The sequence below is a fragment of the Annulohypoxylon truncatum genome, assembly GCF_022578515.1.
Source record: "Annulohypoxylon truncatum strain CBS 140777 unplaced genomic scaffold F4807scaffold_6, whole genome shotgun sequence".
Taxonomy (NCBI): domain Eukaryota; kingdom Fungi; phylum Ascomycota; class Sordariomycetes; order Xylariales; family Hypoxylaceae; genus Annulohypoxylon; species Annulohypoxylon truncatum.
Genome location: NW_025953792.1, coordinates 1,194,343 through 1,210,686, shown reverse-complemented (window position 1 = coordinate 1,210,686; position 16,344 = coordinate 1,194,343). Strand labels below are relative to the sequence as shown.

The 16,344-nt window shown below is 31.8% G+C and overlaps 4 protein-coding genes across 4 annotated transcripts; 3 read left to right on the top strand and 1 right to left on the bottom strand.

Annotated features, from left to right (window-relative positions):
- The first annotated feature begins 6,323 nt into the window (after positions 1-6,323).
- Positions 6,324-7,462, top strand: F4807DRAFT_352988 (uncharacterized protein). The gene has a single exon (XM_047995483.1). The coding sequence runs from the start codon at positions 6,433-6,435 to the stop codon at positions 7,120-7,122; it is 690 nt and encodes a 229-aa protein (XP_047857371.1). The 5' UTR covers positions 6,324-6,432; the 3' UTR covers positions 7,123-7,462.
- Positions 7,463-8,382: 920 nt separating this feature from the next.
- F4807DRAFT_450395 (general substrate transporter) lies at positions 8,383-10,767 on the top strand (the record flags this gene model as incomplete). The annotated part of the gene is made up of 8 exons (XM_048000124.1): positions 8,383-8,493; positions 8,649-8,906; positions 9,083-9,552; positions 9,612-9,705; positions 9,997-10,257; positions 10,309-10,348; positions 10,415-10,656; positions 10,693-10,767. 8 exons carry the CDS (start codon positions 8,383-8,385, stop codon positions 10,765-10,767), a joined length of 1,551 nt encoding a protein of 516 aa, XP_047857370.1.
- Positions 10,768-11,723: 956 nt separating this feature from the next.
- On the top strand, positions 11,724-14,182 carry F4807DRAFT_457647 (permease family-domain-containing protein; the record flags this gene model as incomplete). The annotated part of the gene is made up of 7 exons (XM_048001072.1): positions 11,724-11,804; positions 11,882-11,996; positions 12,057-12,210; positions 12,279-12,654; positions 12,817-13,125; positions 13,257-13,604; positions 13,817-14,182. The coding sequence occupies 7 exons, from the start codon at positions 11,724-11,726 to the stop codon at positions 14,180-14,182; spliced, it is 1,749 nt and encodes a 582-aa protein (XP_047857369.1).
- Positions 14,183-14,558: 376 nt separating this feature from the next.
- On the bottom strand, positions 14,559-15,983 carry F4807DRAFT_353055 (autophagocytosis associated protein). Its single transcript, XM_047995484.1, has 3 exons — positions 15,283-15,983; positions 14,752-15,214; positions 14,559-14,698 (listed from the first exon to the last, which is right to left on the bottom strand). Exons 1-3 carry the CDS (start codon positions 15,798-15,800, stop codon positions 14,645-14,647), a joined length of 1,035 nt encoding a protein of 344 aa, XP_047857368.1. The 5' UTR covers positions 15,801-15,983; the 3' UTR covers positions 14,559-14,644.
- Positions 15,984-16,344: the final 361 nt, after the last annotated feature.

Below are 16,344 nucleotides of genomic sequence, written 5' to 3'. Positions count from 1 at the left end.
AAAAATATAAATATAAATATTAATATTAAAGAAAATTAATAAGTTATTAAATTAATTAATAAATATATTATTACTTAATTTTATTATTAATAAATTAAATAATTATTATAATAATTAAATTAATATACGTGAATTAATAAACTTATAAAAATTTTTAAATATTTAATATTAAATTTTTTAAATAAATATTGCTTTTTTTTTAATTTTTTTTATTATACGTTTATTAATTAAAATATGTTTACTTTTATAAGATATTTTACTAACATTTCGTGGAGAAAAATTTTTTTAGCTTTTTTTGTTATTTTTAAAGTTTTTATAATTTTGGGAAGGTAAAAAATCTTAAAGCTTGCGGAGGGCTATTTTTCTTAAACATTACGGAAAGCCGTACTTTAAAAATAAAAAAAAAGGCTAAAAAAATTTTAATATTATGTAATATTTTATAAATTTAACATTCCATAATATTTATAATTAAAAAATTCGTACTTTTAAAATTAAAATTTTATTTTTTAATATTAATTATTTATTTTTTTTATATTTTTTAATAATTATATTAATATATAATCCATTTATTTAAAATAATACTTATAATTAAAAAAATAAATTAATTATAATTTTTTTATTAATATATTATATATTAATAATTTTTAATATTTTATTTTTATAAAATTAATAATATAATATATTTAAAATAAATTTATAATTTATAATTTAAAATTAATGTTTTTAATATAATTATTTTTATTATATTTAACTTATTAAATAATTTTTATTATTTTATAAATTAAAATTTTAAATTATTTTAATAATATTTTTAAAACCTTTACATTATTTTTTAAATATTTTTTTATAATAATATATTTATTTATTATTATTATATAAAACTTTTTAAAAATTATAAAAATTTATTTTAAATTATATCCTTTTATATTTATAATATTTAAACGGCTTTAATAATATTAATAAATAAATAATTTTTAATAAGTTTTTTATTTAAAGTAATAATATTTAATAATTTAATAATTATTATATTTAAATTAAAATAAAAATATTTAATATTTTAAATAAATTGTTTTTTTTAATTTTACTTTTTTTTTAATTATTTTTTTATAATTATTTATATATTTTTTATAATATTATTAATATTATTTATTATTCGTTTTAAATTGAAAATTTATTTTATAATAACTTATATTATTAATATTATTTTAATTAATTATTATTTTATTTTATAATTATAATAAAAAAACGAAACTTTAAAATTATTAAAACCGTTATTATTTAATTTATTATTAATATTTATTATTTCGAAAATAATAATAATATAATATAATTTAAAATATAATAATTAAAATATTATATTAAAAATTAAAATAAAAGTAATAATAATTTAAGTTAATTATAAATATAATAATATAATTTTATTTAATAATTAAATATTAAAATTATTTAATAATAAAATAAAAATTATAATAATATAAATTAATTATAATTATAATAATATAATTATTATTTATAATATTAATATTAAATTTATAATTTTATAATTTAAAATAAAGAAAAATAATTAAATAAGTAATTTTTTTATTAATGTAAAAAAATTTAATATATTAATTAATAATATTAATATTAATAATATTATTATTAATAATATTAAATTTAATATTAATAAATTTAATATTAAAATTAAAAACCTTAATATTAAAATTAAAAACTTTAATAATATTAATAATAAATTTAATATTAAAATTAAAAGTTTTAATATTAAAATTAAAAGTTTTAACAATAAAATTAATAAATTTAATAATTATAAAAATATAATAATAAATAATTTAATTATTTTAAAAATAAATGTTTAAATATATTATTAAATAAACTTTAAAAAGTTTAAAAATTTATTTATTATTATTAAAATAAATAAAAAATTAATAATTTTTAATTATTTCTTAATTATTAATTAATTAATTAAGATTATATAAAAAAATTAATTAATTAATTTAATTTTAATTAAAATCTTCATTAATAATTAAGAAAAACTTAAAAATTAAAAGTTTTTATTTTACCATTTTTAAAAATTTTTAACTTTATAAATATTTATTTTAAAAATAAATAAAAACCCGTTTTATAAATTTAAAATCAAATAAAATAAAGATTTTTAAAATTATTTATTTTTACTTATTTATTTTAGTTTTTAATTTAATTTAAAAAATTATTTTATAAGATATTAAGTTTTTTTATATTAAAAATATTTATTAAACTTATATTATAAATTAAAAATAAATATTAAAATTCCACCTTTTTTAAATTTATATAATATTTAACTTTAAATTTAAGGTTTATTAAAGCTTATAATTATAATACTTAAAGTAAGCCTTAAAATAATTTTTAAAGGTGGAAAATTTTATTAAGGAATTAACTTTTTATAATTAAATATTTTACTTTAAAAAATTTTTCTAAGTTTTAAAAATTTTATTTTATAATTTAATATTATTATAAATAATTAATTAATTAAATTAATTATAAATATATATTACATATATATTAAATTAACAAGTTTAATTAAATTAAATAACTATAATTATATAATTATAATTAATTTATTTATTTAATTATTAATTATTTTAAATATATTATAAAATGGGATAAATAAGCTTTAATATTTCGAAACTTTAAATTTTCCTTTATTAAAATCTTTTTATTATTTTAAACCTTAATAAATAATTTAATTTAATTCTTAAAAATTAATTTTTTTTAATTATTTATAAAGTTTAACTTTAAATTTAAACAAATATAATTAATTTTATTAAAGGTTTATTATTTAAAAAAAAATTTAAAAACTTAATATATATAAAACCTTAAATTTAATTTTAACTTTTAATTATAATTTAAATTTAAAATACAAAATTCCCATTCCTTTAAATTTAAATAATACTTAACTTTAAAATATTAAAATAAGTTTTAAATTATTTTTATAATTTTTATTTAATAAATTAAAAAAAAGTTTTAAAAAAAATAATTTAAAAACTTTAATTTTTAGTTTTTTTTTTAATTATTAATTAAAGCTTTAATTAATTATTAATAATTAAATTCCAACCTTATTTATTATTAATAATTTAAATAATAAATAATTAATTTATTAAAAAATTAATAATTAAAAATTTATTAATTAAAAAATAAATAATTAAAAAATAAATAATTAAAAAATTAATTATATAATTAAAGGTTTTAATATAAAATATAATAATATTAATATAAATTTTTATAAAGTTAATAAAAAATTTATAATAATTAATATTAATAAAATTCGGTTTAATTTTTTTTTATTTTTATTAAAGGTTAAATTAATTAAATTAAATATAATGGTTTAATTTTTTAAAAAATGATTATATATATTAATTTACTTAAAGAAAAAATTAAAAAAAAAATAATTATATAATTTCGTAATTACGGGGATATATTTTTTATTTTTTATTATACCGGAACAACGTTTTACCGCCATTTCAAAGTGGCCCGAACTTAAAGTTAACCGATTTAAACTATAACATGGTTTAAACTATAATAATTTTTATTATATTTTTTATTTAATATAAATTAATTTTTAATTTTATTATTTTAAAAAAATTTAAATATATTTTTAAGATTTTTTATAACTTAATATTAAATTTTTATTTAATTTAATTTAAAATTTAAACGAAATAATTAATTTAATTTATAAAATTTATAAAAAAAATTTTTAATATAAAAAAAAAATTAATAATAAATTATTAATTTTATAAAATTTATAAATATTAAATAATTTATTTAAAAATTTTTCGAAATTTAAAATTATTAATAATTTATTTTAAATTATATAATAATTTTAAATTTTTAAATATAATATAAATATATTATTAAATTAATATAAAAATAAAATAAATAAAATTAAATAATAAATAATAAGTTTATAATTATTTAAAATTAAAGTTTAAAAATTTAAAATTAAAGTTTAAAAATTTAAAAAAAGAAATTATTTTTAAACGTTAATTTTAATATTTTATTTAATTTTTCGTATATAACACACGTGCTTTTTATATAACCGCCACTTTTATCGTTTATTATATAATAACTTTATCATGTATTTTAAAAAAAGATAAACTTTTTATTATGGGGAAATTTTTTAATTTATAAACTTTTAAATTTTATAATTAAAGTTTCCGTATATATTAATAAAAGTTTTATTAATTTTATTTAAAAAATAAATTTAAAATAATTTTATTTAATATATATTATATATATTAAAAAAATTAAAATTTTAATTTTTTAAAAAAATTAATAATAAATATAATTTTTTTTAAAAATTATTAATTATATTTAATTAATATAAATTTAATAAATTTATTATTTTAATTAATTTAAATTAAGTTTTAAAAAATTAACTATATTTAACCCGTGTTATTATATTTATAAAACGAGCGTAACGTTTTTTAAAATTTAATTTAAATTAATTTAATTTAAAAATAATTCCATTAATATAAAATTAATTTATTTTTAAATATAAAATATTATATTATTTAATAACCACGTATAAAATTTCTTATAAATTATATTTCGGAATTAATAAAATAATTTCCGAAGTTTTTTAATTATTTTAAATTTTATTTAAATATAATTTAAAAATATTTTAAGTTTAAACGGAAAAAAATCCACGTATAAATCGATAATAAAAATTATATTTATTTATTTTAAAGTTATAATATTATAATTAACGATTAAATTAATTTAAAACTTAATAATAAATTAAATAATTAATAATATTATATTTAAAGCTTTTTATATATTTATTATTTTAAATTATTATTATATAAAAATTTATTTTATAAAGTTTAATTTAAAATAATTTTAATAATTTTAAAAATAAATTTAAAAATAAATTAATAATTATTTTTTATATAAGAAAAATTATTTATTTAAAAAATAATTTAAATTTTTATTTTTAAATAATATATTTAAATATTAATTAAATAAACGCGTTTACGTGTTTTAATTATTAAAAAAATTTAATTATATTATAATTTAAACGTACCGATTAAATTAATTATATTTTATTAATATAAATAATAAAATTTATATATTTAAATTATAATATAATTAAATTTTTTTAATAATTAAAATATTTAAATATATAATAACTTTAAAAAATAAAAATAAAAATAAAAATAAAAATTTATTAATAAAAAGAAAAAACGATTAAATTAATTTAAATTAATAATACATTTTTAATGTTTTAAAGGAATTTTATAATTTAATTAATTAAAATTTATTATAATTAAAAAAATATAATTAAAAACGGGCTTATTAATTTAAATTCGTTAAAATAATAAATTTAATATTTATTTATTTTTTATTCCGAATATTTATAAAAAACGTTCGGTATTATTACGGAATAAATTTTCGTATATAATAAATTTAATATATAAATTTAATAAATTTAATATATAAATTTTATATTAATATAATAATATAATTATAAAATATAATTAATATAATTTTTTTAAATTATTAATAAAACTTTTTTAAAATTTAATAAATAATTAAAAAAAAATTAATTTAATAAAAATTTAAAAAATAATTAATAAAAACTTAAAAAAATAATTAATATAAATTTAAAACCGATAAAAATTTAAAAAATAACTTAAATTTATAACGTGTTAAAAAAATAATTTAATTTTAAAAATAAAATTAATAAATATTTTTTTATATAAATTAAAAAAATTATATATATATAATATAAAATAAAATTTTTATAATAATTTAATAAAAAAATTATATAATAATTTTTTTATTAAAATAAATTATTTATTACATTAAAAATTTAAAATAAAAAATAAAATAACTTTATTTAAATAAATAATAAAAAATTAAATTAATTATTATTTTAAAAAATAACGGGAATAAAATAAAATTATTATTTAATAAAATTTAATTATAATATTATAAATAATAATTAATTATTTTAAATTTAAATTAATTAAAAAAATTTTAAAAAATTTATTTATTATATTAACGTGGTTTAAATATTAAATATATAATTAAATTAAAATATATATATTTTTTATTAATTTTATTTATTATATTAACGTGGTTTAAATATTAAATATATAATTAAATTAAAAAATATATATATTTTATTATTATTTAAATAATTTTTTAAAAAAATTTTAAAAAAAAATTAATTATATAATAACTTTTCGTAAACTTAAAGCATTATAATAAAATTTTAAAAATTTATTATTTTAATAAGTTTAAGCTGGGAAAAGTTTTCGTTTACTTCGGAAATCGGGGATAAAATAAAACCCCCGTAAAAATTTAAGCAATATAATATCCCTCGTAAACTTAAGCATATCCTTTCGCAAACTCACGTACCTAAATTAAAAAAAAAAAACCCTTTGTCTTACAATGCATTTACCTCCAACAAACCTTATGGAAAACATTTCATACGCTCAAATGGGCCTAATGCATGTTGATGATTCCAGCATCCTTAATCCCTATTCTGGTTTTGCTGAGGTGGATCTTCCCCAATTATCATTAGCGCCCGATGAGAACCAATCTCAATCTGATGATGGAATATTGTTGGATACCCAAAGACTCCAAACTCAACACACTACCGAAGGCTACCGAGATGGTATCATTGCCGGAAAAGCCGAAAGCATTCAGATAGGATTTGACGAAGGCTTCGACCTAGGTGCAAACCTAGGACTGAAGGCTGGTCGGATACTTGGTCTTATTGAAGGCGTCGCTACCGCCTTAAACGAATCTGGTCACCACAGTTCGGCATATATTGATCAACTTCTCTCAAACGCAGCCGAAGAATTAAGCACAGACTCTATATTTTCCGAAAAATACTGGGCGTCGGATGGAACTTGGAAATATCTGGTCGTCGGGTCTACTACCGAGGGCGATATCCTGCTTGAGGATGTTGCAAACGAACATCCCGCTATTATGAAGTGGGAGGCAGTCATTAACGAAGAAGTAATAAGATGGAGTATAGATCAGAACTTGCCTATCCTTGGTGATAACGCGTTCCTACTCGAAGGAGAAGAATCGTCAGTTAGACAGACTCCTCTACGACCGTCTGTCGACTGGTGATAGCAGGTCGCCGGCAACTGATATGGCTCCTGACACTTCTACAGCCATCCCCTACATTTTTATGAATTGCCGTTTTATGATAGGCCTTTATGGATGTAGAAAATAGCTTGTTATCAAATGGGCTTCATTAAAGCCATCATTCCTGGTGAAAGCGCCTAATTAATGCTATAGTTACCCCAAAGTTATTTCAAGGCACCTTTCATTGTTCCCCTTAAGAGTGGCAGTTGGACAGGGCCCGGATCTGACCTGCGCCCTGCTCCGCCCTCACCGTGTTCTTCTTTCGTACTCGCCATCTCCCTGGCCACGAAGAAACCGAGGTCCTTGATACGCCGTAAGCCGTTCACTCGACCGCCCACTTGGCCATCTTTCGAGTGACCCAATCCTGTACATATACGCTTGTCAATGACCCCCAATTCGGCAGACCTGTCGTGGTCAGACACGGGAGCAATAGACTCATGGACATTATCTCCTCGCGAGACTTGGCAAATGCCCAAGTGCCGCTAGTGCTGCTATAAATCGCGAAGGCATCTCCCATATCGCACGATGCCTTGTGTCTCGACCCTAGCTAGCCTTTTTGCCCTGCCGAAAGAGGACTGGGCCAATGCTACAGCCGAGTCAAGGGCTAGGTGACCCGACTTTCCCTTGGCAGCTTGGGCAAGCCATCACAAAGGCCGTTGGTTTTACTTACCAGCGCGCCATACCCACACCATACGAAGTCTGAGAAGATGGACGAGAAACACAAGTCCTTCTGATATGCCATTAAATCTAGGGCCCATGGTATATGTATCCTGTTCGACAGCTAATTCGGCAGGTGTTGATATTACTAGAGCTGACATGGATTGGCTCGTGGAAAATATGGACCGCCTTGCAAATGATGCTGTGGAAAACTGACGCCATTGAATATCTCGGGTGTATCCGAGGGATCCAAAGCCGGACTTGATGCATCGCTTTTCATTCCCCCATGGATACATACAGGTATATTGGCCCCAATTCATAAACACAGATTGCGTCATAATAACCTTGCCCTTGGAGCCGATTATGTGTTACCATATGAGATTTTGCAGACAGGCGGCTGAATGTCTGGGTGAAATCAAATGCGGATATTCGGATCCCGTTTCCATATCGGTGAGACGCCATGATTGCAAGCCGGCAGATTCTACGATATCATAACGGTTGTAATTATCGTCCTAGGGAGAACTTCACCTCTCTTCTTTCTTACAACTTCTGCTACCCGTATAGCTTTGTGTGGATTCTGTCATAATGGCGATAGTTGGGGGTAAAGAGCATCATGTCGACCCTCGCCTGGCGAATATCGCCCAGGATGACACTAAGAAATGGCATCAAAAGCCAAATTTACGAGCATTATACCTTGTTAGTTATTTCTTAAAAGTTGACCAACACCACCCAGCCTCGATCTTCTCTCCCTCCTTTTCCCCTATGTGAATTCCCACGTTTGCAGAGCCCTATTTACTTCGGTCCAGATTCTGCTAAGACTACATAACTTCATAGCTGACTCATATTTATAGATACTAATTCCTTGTGCATTGGGGGTCGAATGGACCTCGGGTTTTGACTCCTCGATGATGAATTCTTTACAGGCTGTATCGTCTTGGGTCGATGATTTTGATAATCCCACGGAGGGTAAACTTGGTCTCTTGAATGCTATGTATTCTCTTGGAGCTCTAATGGCAATCCCTTTCGTTCCTTCCGTATCACAATACCTTGGCCGCCGTTGGTCTATTGTGATAGGATCGTGGATCCTATGTATGGGTGCTGGGCTTCAGGTAATGCGCTTATAGCTGCATTTTTGTTCCTTCTTTCTATTTTATCTATCTTTTATTATTATCATTATCATTATTATTATTTCTTTTTCTTTTCTTTTTTTTTCTTTTTTTTTTAAAAAAAACACGTTCCGAATACTATAGAGCTGATGATAACATATCTGACATCTCCCTTCTAGGCAGGATCACGGAATAGTGACATGTTTCTCGCCTCACGTTGGGTCCTAGGATTCGGCATACCCTTCGCTATCGTAAATGCTTCCTCGCTCGTCGGAGAGCTATCTTACGAACGAGAAAGGCCTACTATGACCTCTTTGTTCAGCGCATCCTGGCACGTCGGGGCCATCGTTGCCGCGGGTGTTACATACGGAACATTTCAAATGGACAGCACCTGGGCCTGGAGGTTACCGTCTCTCTTGCAGCTAGTGCCTAGTTTGTGCCAGATATGTTTTATGCCATTTTGCCCCGAGAGCCCTCGGTTTCTAATTTCGACTGATCGCGCCGATGAAGCGTACGCTATTCTCCAGAGGTACCACGGCGAGGGCGACAACGGTAGGGAATTTGTTCGCCTCGAGTTTGCGCAGATTCAGAGTACTATTGCGCAGGAGAAGGAGACCGCCAAGGCTTTCGTTTGGGCTGACGTGTATCGGTATGTTGATATTTACTTATTTTTCAGCTCGTGAATGTGATGCTGATACTATATCGTAGCGATCCCCCGATGAGACGCCGATTTCTCCTTGCTGGAATAGTCGGTTTCTTTACCCAGTGGAGTGGCAACGGACTTATTAGCTTTTACAGGTGCGTGCAATTCGCCACATACGAGGATAAAATTGAGCCGTCCATTCTTGGAGTTACCCCCTGAATCTCACCGTCCTGCCAATCTGCCTCCACAGTGTAATGTACTGACAGCCGTATAGTAGGTCGAAAGGATATTCTTATTGAGACTTCGCTTTTTTTTATTATTTTTTTTTTTATTTCTTTACTACATGTTTATATCGGTCATCTATATTCTGCCACCTGAACAGAGAGTTCACTGATTCCAAACACCAATGTATATATATATACCATAACATACTAACACAACGCAGTGAAGAAGATCTTGAATCTCGTCGGCATCACGGAGAATCGAACTGTACAAAAGGTCATCCTGAGCAACACGTGTTGGGGGTTGATAAATGCTGTTCCGATCGCTATAATAGCACCCCGATTTCGTCGCCGTAGCATGTTCCTAACTTGCACTATTGGCACTGCGGTCGTCTACACGGTGTGGACTATAGCTTCAGCACGATTCGCCCTCGAAAACACGGCGGCGGCTGCAATCCCAGTCCTGGTTTTCATCTTCGTCTACTCTCCTGTGAGTCGGTCCGCATTCCCGGATGAACTCTCTGGGCTGATCTGCTCATAGTTTTATAACATCGGATGGAATTCGTTGGTGTACACGTATAGTAAGTTGCCCACAGAGCTTGGCGCATCGCCGTTTAACTAGCGAATTCTCACGGCGGGCATTGTAGTGGTGGAGATATTTCCATACCAGCAGCGAGCTAAAGGTATCGCGGTTCAGCAGTTAACTGTTCGCTTCGCCGTCTTCTTCAACACATATGTAAATCCGATAGCACTGGACCGCATCGGATGGAAGTATTACTTAGTTTATTGTGTGTGGATTGTGGTTGAAATCGGGACGGTATACCTGCTATTTCCAGAGACGCATAACAGAACACTGGAAGAGCTCTCTTTCATGTTCGAGGGTGAGGAGGTTCAAGAGAAAGTCCAGCGCAATGTCAACAAGCAGCTAGAGCTAGAGCTTGAACATGTCAGGCGAGACGCGCGAGACGCCACCGCCAAGACTAACGAGGTCGAAATATGAGCGGAGTTTGGATAGGAGGATGAGTCTAGGGAGGGGGGAGGGGGGGTCAGGTCGGAAATAACGTCTTGGATGAGGCAGGGGTAGAGTATAAGAGATAGGATTATATGCTATCCTAGAACTAGCGGCCTTGAAAGGGGCCAGTCGTGTTGTCGATGGATCCGAGTATAATAATATTATTAGATTTTCCCAGCTACCACATCTGGTTCTGCGGGTGGTAGTGGCGGGTTACCTAGTGGGTTGTTAGCCTGCATTTCTTTTCTTCTCTTTTAATTCCTTTATTAATCCCGAAAATGATACTTTTTAGATCCTACTTTTGCCAAGATCGTTTTCACGGTGACAAAGTCGACTAGAGGCGTGTAGTTGAAAGATGCCCGAGAATTGGCACTGTTCGAGTCCGTCACGGCGAATAAGAAAATCAAATAGCGATCATTCTTGTCGAACGCCGTCCTCGTAGCCTTGCACCGTCTTCGTAGCTAGTCCTCGGTTAAATAACAAGGGGGGCGAAGGTAATCTAGAACATCCCAGTTTGAGGCCAAGATCTAGTGATAAGATCCGTAAGGGTATTATCCCATCTGATTTGCTGTAAGTCGTCACTAGCCAAGGCCCAGCACGAGCTGACATCTTTCACGGTCCCCGACTAGCTTGGGATCCTTTTTTTCCCTCTGTTTCTTTCCCGATGCTCGCGTGCCATGTGTCTTAAGACCTCTAATCCTCTAATCTTTGCGCGTAGGTGATCAATATCCCGCATATATCGTCGTCAATTACTCCTTCGGTGACGCTTCTCGTTATTTCTTTGAAGCTACACCTATAAGATAGTTCTCCAATAGTAGAGCCAATCGAATCGTGGGCATGCTGACTCCCCTATCCAGCCTCGACCAGGGATTCATCGGCTGATTAACTACACTCTTCACTCGCCCCAGAAGCCACTTTGCTGTGGTTCATTGTCACTCGTTAAAATGGGGTGGGTTCATCGCATCAACTCCGGGGTCGCGAGTAGCCCCGTTGGAAGATGGTTCCAACTCGAAGGATCTGGTCATGTAGGTGGATCGTACTCCCACTTGCGACGTCCAATGTGAAATCTGGGTGCTAACAAGCCATCTATCTCGGGAAATAGCCCAAGGAACGAAAGGGGTCCTACTTCTTCACCGAGCTACGCGCTGGCGTCGCCGCTTTTTTTGCTATGGCTTACATCATTGCTGTCAATTCCAGCATCGTAGCTGATACTGGCGGTATGTAGCCATAGTCGGTTCCATCGCCCTGAGATTCGGAGAGCTGAGAACTGCAAATAGGAACCTGTGTCTGCAATGGCGGAGCGGATGATCCTATCTGTGACGTGAACGAGGATTACTTATTATGTGCCGCCGAAGTCAAACGCGATCTCGTTACTGCGACGGCCGCCATCAGTGCACTTTCATCATTTTGCATGGGCCTGTTCGCGAACCTGTGAGTGTCGTGACCCATTCCCATCATTTTGCGGACAAGCAGTTAACTGAAAACTTGCCCCCTCATAGCCCAGTCTCTCTGGCCCCCGGTATGGGGTTGAATGCATATTTCGCGTATACCGTGGTTGGACACCATGGTACCGGCACAGTCCCGTACAGTGTAGCTTTGACGGCAATATTTGTCGAGGGCTGGGTTTTTTTCGCCCTTGCCCTCTTCGGCCTCAGGCAATGGCTCGCAAGGGCCATTCCGCGATCGATAAAGCTCGCCACGAGCGTGGGAATCGGTCTCTTCCTAACCCTGATAGGCTTTACGTATAGCGAGGGTATCGGTCTTCTGACTGGCGCACAATCTACGCCACTTGAGTTAGCCGGCTGTACGCCTGACTTGCTAGACCCTGTCACTCAACTTTGCCCTGATGGAGCAAAGATGCGCAATCCAACGTTAGTATGTGATATCCCGTGTTTCTTCTCCCTCCTGTTGACCTATATTGGGAGTGTGAACTTCTTAGCCGAGTTGGTTGAAGGGTTGTTGTTCCTTTGGCGTACTTAAAGCTCTCCAACCTCTTTCTCCAAGAAGAGAAAAAAAAGCTGATATTCGTTGTTGTAGTGGGTTGGTATTTTCTGCGGTGGCGTGTTGACTGTGCTGTTGATGATGTATCGCGTGAAGGGCGCTATAATAGCAGGCATTCTCCTCGTTAGCATAATCTCGTGGCCACGAGGAACTTCCGTGACTTATTTTCCTTATACCGCCGTGGGCGACGACGAATTCAACTTCTTTAAGCAGGTGGTTGACTTCCACAAGATCACCAAGACTCTCACGGTTCAGCGATGGGACATCTCTGAATACGGAGGTCAGTTCGGCTTGGCGTTTATTACATTTCTTTATGTGGATATCCTTGACTGCACGGGGACTTTGGTGAGCACTATTCAGAATTCATACCCTACCAATTTGCCACATGGCCATTCCAGAGTCGTGCCTCTTCACTGAGAAGGGAAATACTCCCGGAAACCTCTTATGATGCTGACTCTCATCTACGTCATATATAGTATTCAATGGCTCGCTTTGCTCGTGTTGTGGACCCTGTAACCGAGGATTTCGAGGGATCGACAATCGCATACATGGTCGACGCCATCAGTATCTCGATAGGATCACTCTTAGGAAGCCCACCCGTCACCGCCTTCATCGAGAGTGGTGCAGGTATTTCCGAGGGAGGAAGAACTGGACTAACGTCGATAACCACGGGTTTATGCTTTTTCATCTCTATTTTCTTTGCACCGATATTTGCCTCAATCCCACCATGGGCTACAGGCTGCGTGTTGGTCTTAGTCGGTTCGATGATGATGCAGGCGGTGACCGAGATCAACTGGAGGTATATTGGTGATTCTGTACCTGCCGTAAGTAGTATCCTGCATGGGCTCTTTTCCTGGTCTTATTCCCGCGAGGAGGTTTCATCCTTTACTTGTCTTTTTTTTATTTTTAAAAAAGGGGGGGTTTTTATTTTTTTATTTTTATTTTTTTTTATAAAAAGAAACCCCCCCCATTTAGATCTCCCTGTCAACGGCAAAGTTGTCCAAACGTGAGTAAACGCTGACCTCGGATGCTGCAGTTTGTAACTATATGCGCAATGCCTTTCACGTACAGCATTGCGGACGGACTCATCGGTGGTATTTGCTTGTACATCACGCTCAACGCAACGGTGTGGTTGATCGAAAAAGCGTCAGGGGGACGGCTTGTCCCGCCCAACAAAGCCGAAAAGGATCACTGGACCTGGCGGGTCTCTGGTGGTATATTACCACCGTGGTTGGTACGGCTTTCGGCGGGCAAAAATGATTTCTGGCGGGAAAATTCTCCTGCCACTGTATCGGCTTTAGATGTGCCAGATGAAAAGGACATGGCGAAGAAGGATTCGAAAGACGCCACGGAAGGTAATTCCAAAGCCGCTGCCCTTCGGAGCCACGAGAAGCCTCTCTGAACGCTACTTGCAGTGGGATTTTTAAATCCTCTATGAATCCTTTTGGGTATAGGTTCACTATATATGCATATCAGTCAGTCTCTTGGCCTGAATAGGTAGAGAAAAGGGGTTGGATGATATCGCATCAAGCGCGATATCTTCACTTTATAGGCTTGTCAACTAGGTACATAAAGACAGGGTTCATAGCTGGTTTTCTGATCCAGCGTCGGCTGGGCGAAGTGAGGTCATCAGCCAAACCCAGAACAATTTCTGTTACGATTTGTTCGTATTTACGATATATATCGCATTAAGAGAGCTACGCTTGTACACCGATCAGATATTAGTATTCACTGGGGTAATAAACAAGAACAGACCCTGCGAACTAGCCCGTTGTAATCCGCATCCAAATCCCGAACGCCGCCATGAGAACACTAACAATTAAGAAGCCTGTTCACTCTAGATAAATGCTGCAATATCGACAGGCTACACGCCCATAGTGAAATCATGCTCGATGCCAGGGGTTACGCTAGCCATGAACTATATAATAGTTAGCACTGCCCAAAAATGTTGGCGAGGAAAGGACTGCGTACCTTGAGGAACACAACAAGGTATTGGTCTACTCGGATAGCCACCTCTTGATCTTCGACTTCGACCTCCTCCCAGTCGTCATTGCTCGACTCAGCGGCGGCCTCGGCGCTCTTCACATCTAATTTGTTGATCTCATCTACGAGGCCTTCCATGCCAGGGTCGTTGCCTACTATTTTCCCCGACTTCATCTTGTCACGCCTAATCTTGAGTGCTGCGTCCGCGCGATCCAGAAGAGTCTTCATAACTGACGCGTGTTTGCAGGGGTGCACGCTAGCCATCTTGACGTTGTTGGCAAAGAAAGGGAAGTCTTCCAACGTGACTGTCTTGTCCTTGTAGTCTCCAACGATGTCCTCCATCATAAGATGAGGAGCAAGGGGCTGTCCTTCGGAGTAACCAGAGAGGTAGAGACGGGGCGTTCGGTAGTAAGGAGAATACATGATGTAGAGGGTGTACGTGCGGCGAGCCCTTTTGTATCCTGTTAGCACTTGGTTCTCGATCCAAAGCACCGGGTGCGAGATTGGATGAATACTTACCCCGTCTTCTTATGCGGATCAGTATCTCGGATGATGGCTTCATCGTCGTCATCGTCTTCCATGTCCGGAATCTCATCCTCGTCGTCTATACTGTCTCCTACATTCCCCGCATCGTCGACGGTTCGAACATCTTTTGCTTTGAGCGGTTGAGAACTGCTTAGACCACCAGTGCGCAACCACCCGTCATCATCCGCGCGACCTTTGGTATTAAAATCGTCGCCGTCGCCAACGACAGCTTCCTCATGCCCGGCATCCCCAGCAAAATCTTCATCGAGGCGACGGTTGCATGGAACGTTTCGAGTGACTAGAAACTGCTTTCCGGGGGGTAGGTAGCTAACACGCTTCGACTCCGAATCCGCGTCTGCCCAGGACCAAGTTGGAAACTTGAAGACGAGATAGTCGCCGGCCGCTAGGAACTCCTCGGGAGTGATCTGGCCCGTCTTTCGAAAGGTGGAAGTATGACTCACAGGGGTGTACTTGTCACGGATCGTGTTGACAGTCGAGTAGATGATATTCATTTTCGTGAGAGGCTTCCTAGCCAGTGACGACACGACGATGATGGCGCCTTTGAGCCAGATACAGACTAACAGAGGAAAAAGTAGGTATTTCTGCTTCTGTGCCTGAAATCGAACTAGACGATGTAAGGTAAAAGGGGTCGAAGGCGTAGGAGGAGTAGAAGTAGAAGACCTCTTCGAAGACTAGAGGGTTGTCTGCGACGTGTAGGGATGAGCCTGTAAGATGAGAAGAACAGCGACCGGCACTTGAAGTAGGTGTATGTTGAATGCCGGAAGAAGATAGAAGACGGATGGATACTTAAAGGGCAGGATAATAGGAAGGTATCCGGGATATGTTTCTAAGCTGAAATGTTTGAATGTTTGTAACCTTTATTTATTAGAAGGCAGCTTCCACTTATTAGGCGGATGTCCCTTAGTCGCGGCTTCCGTCACATGGGCGCTGGGCGCGAGGCACAGGGACAAGGTCCATGACAATGAAATGACAGCTGAGAGGAGGGGCAGCCTTTGGAACCTCCCTATCTTTATCTTATCAGGAATAGCTTTCTGT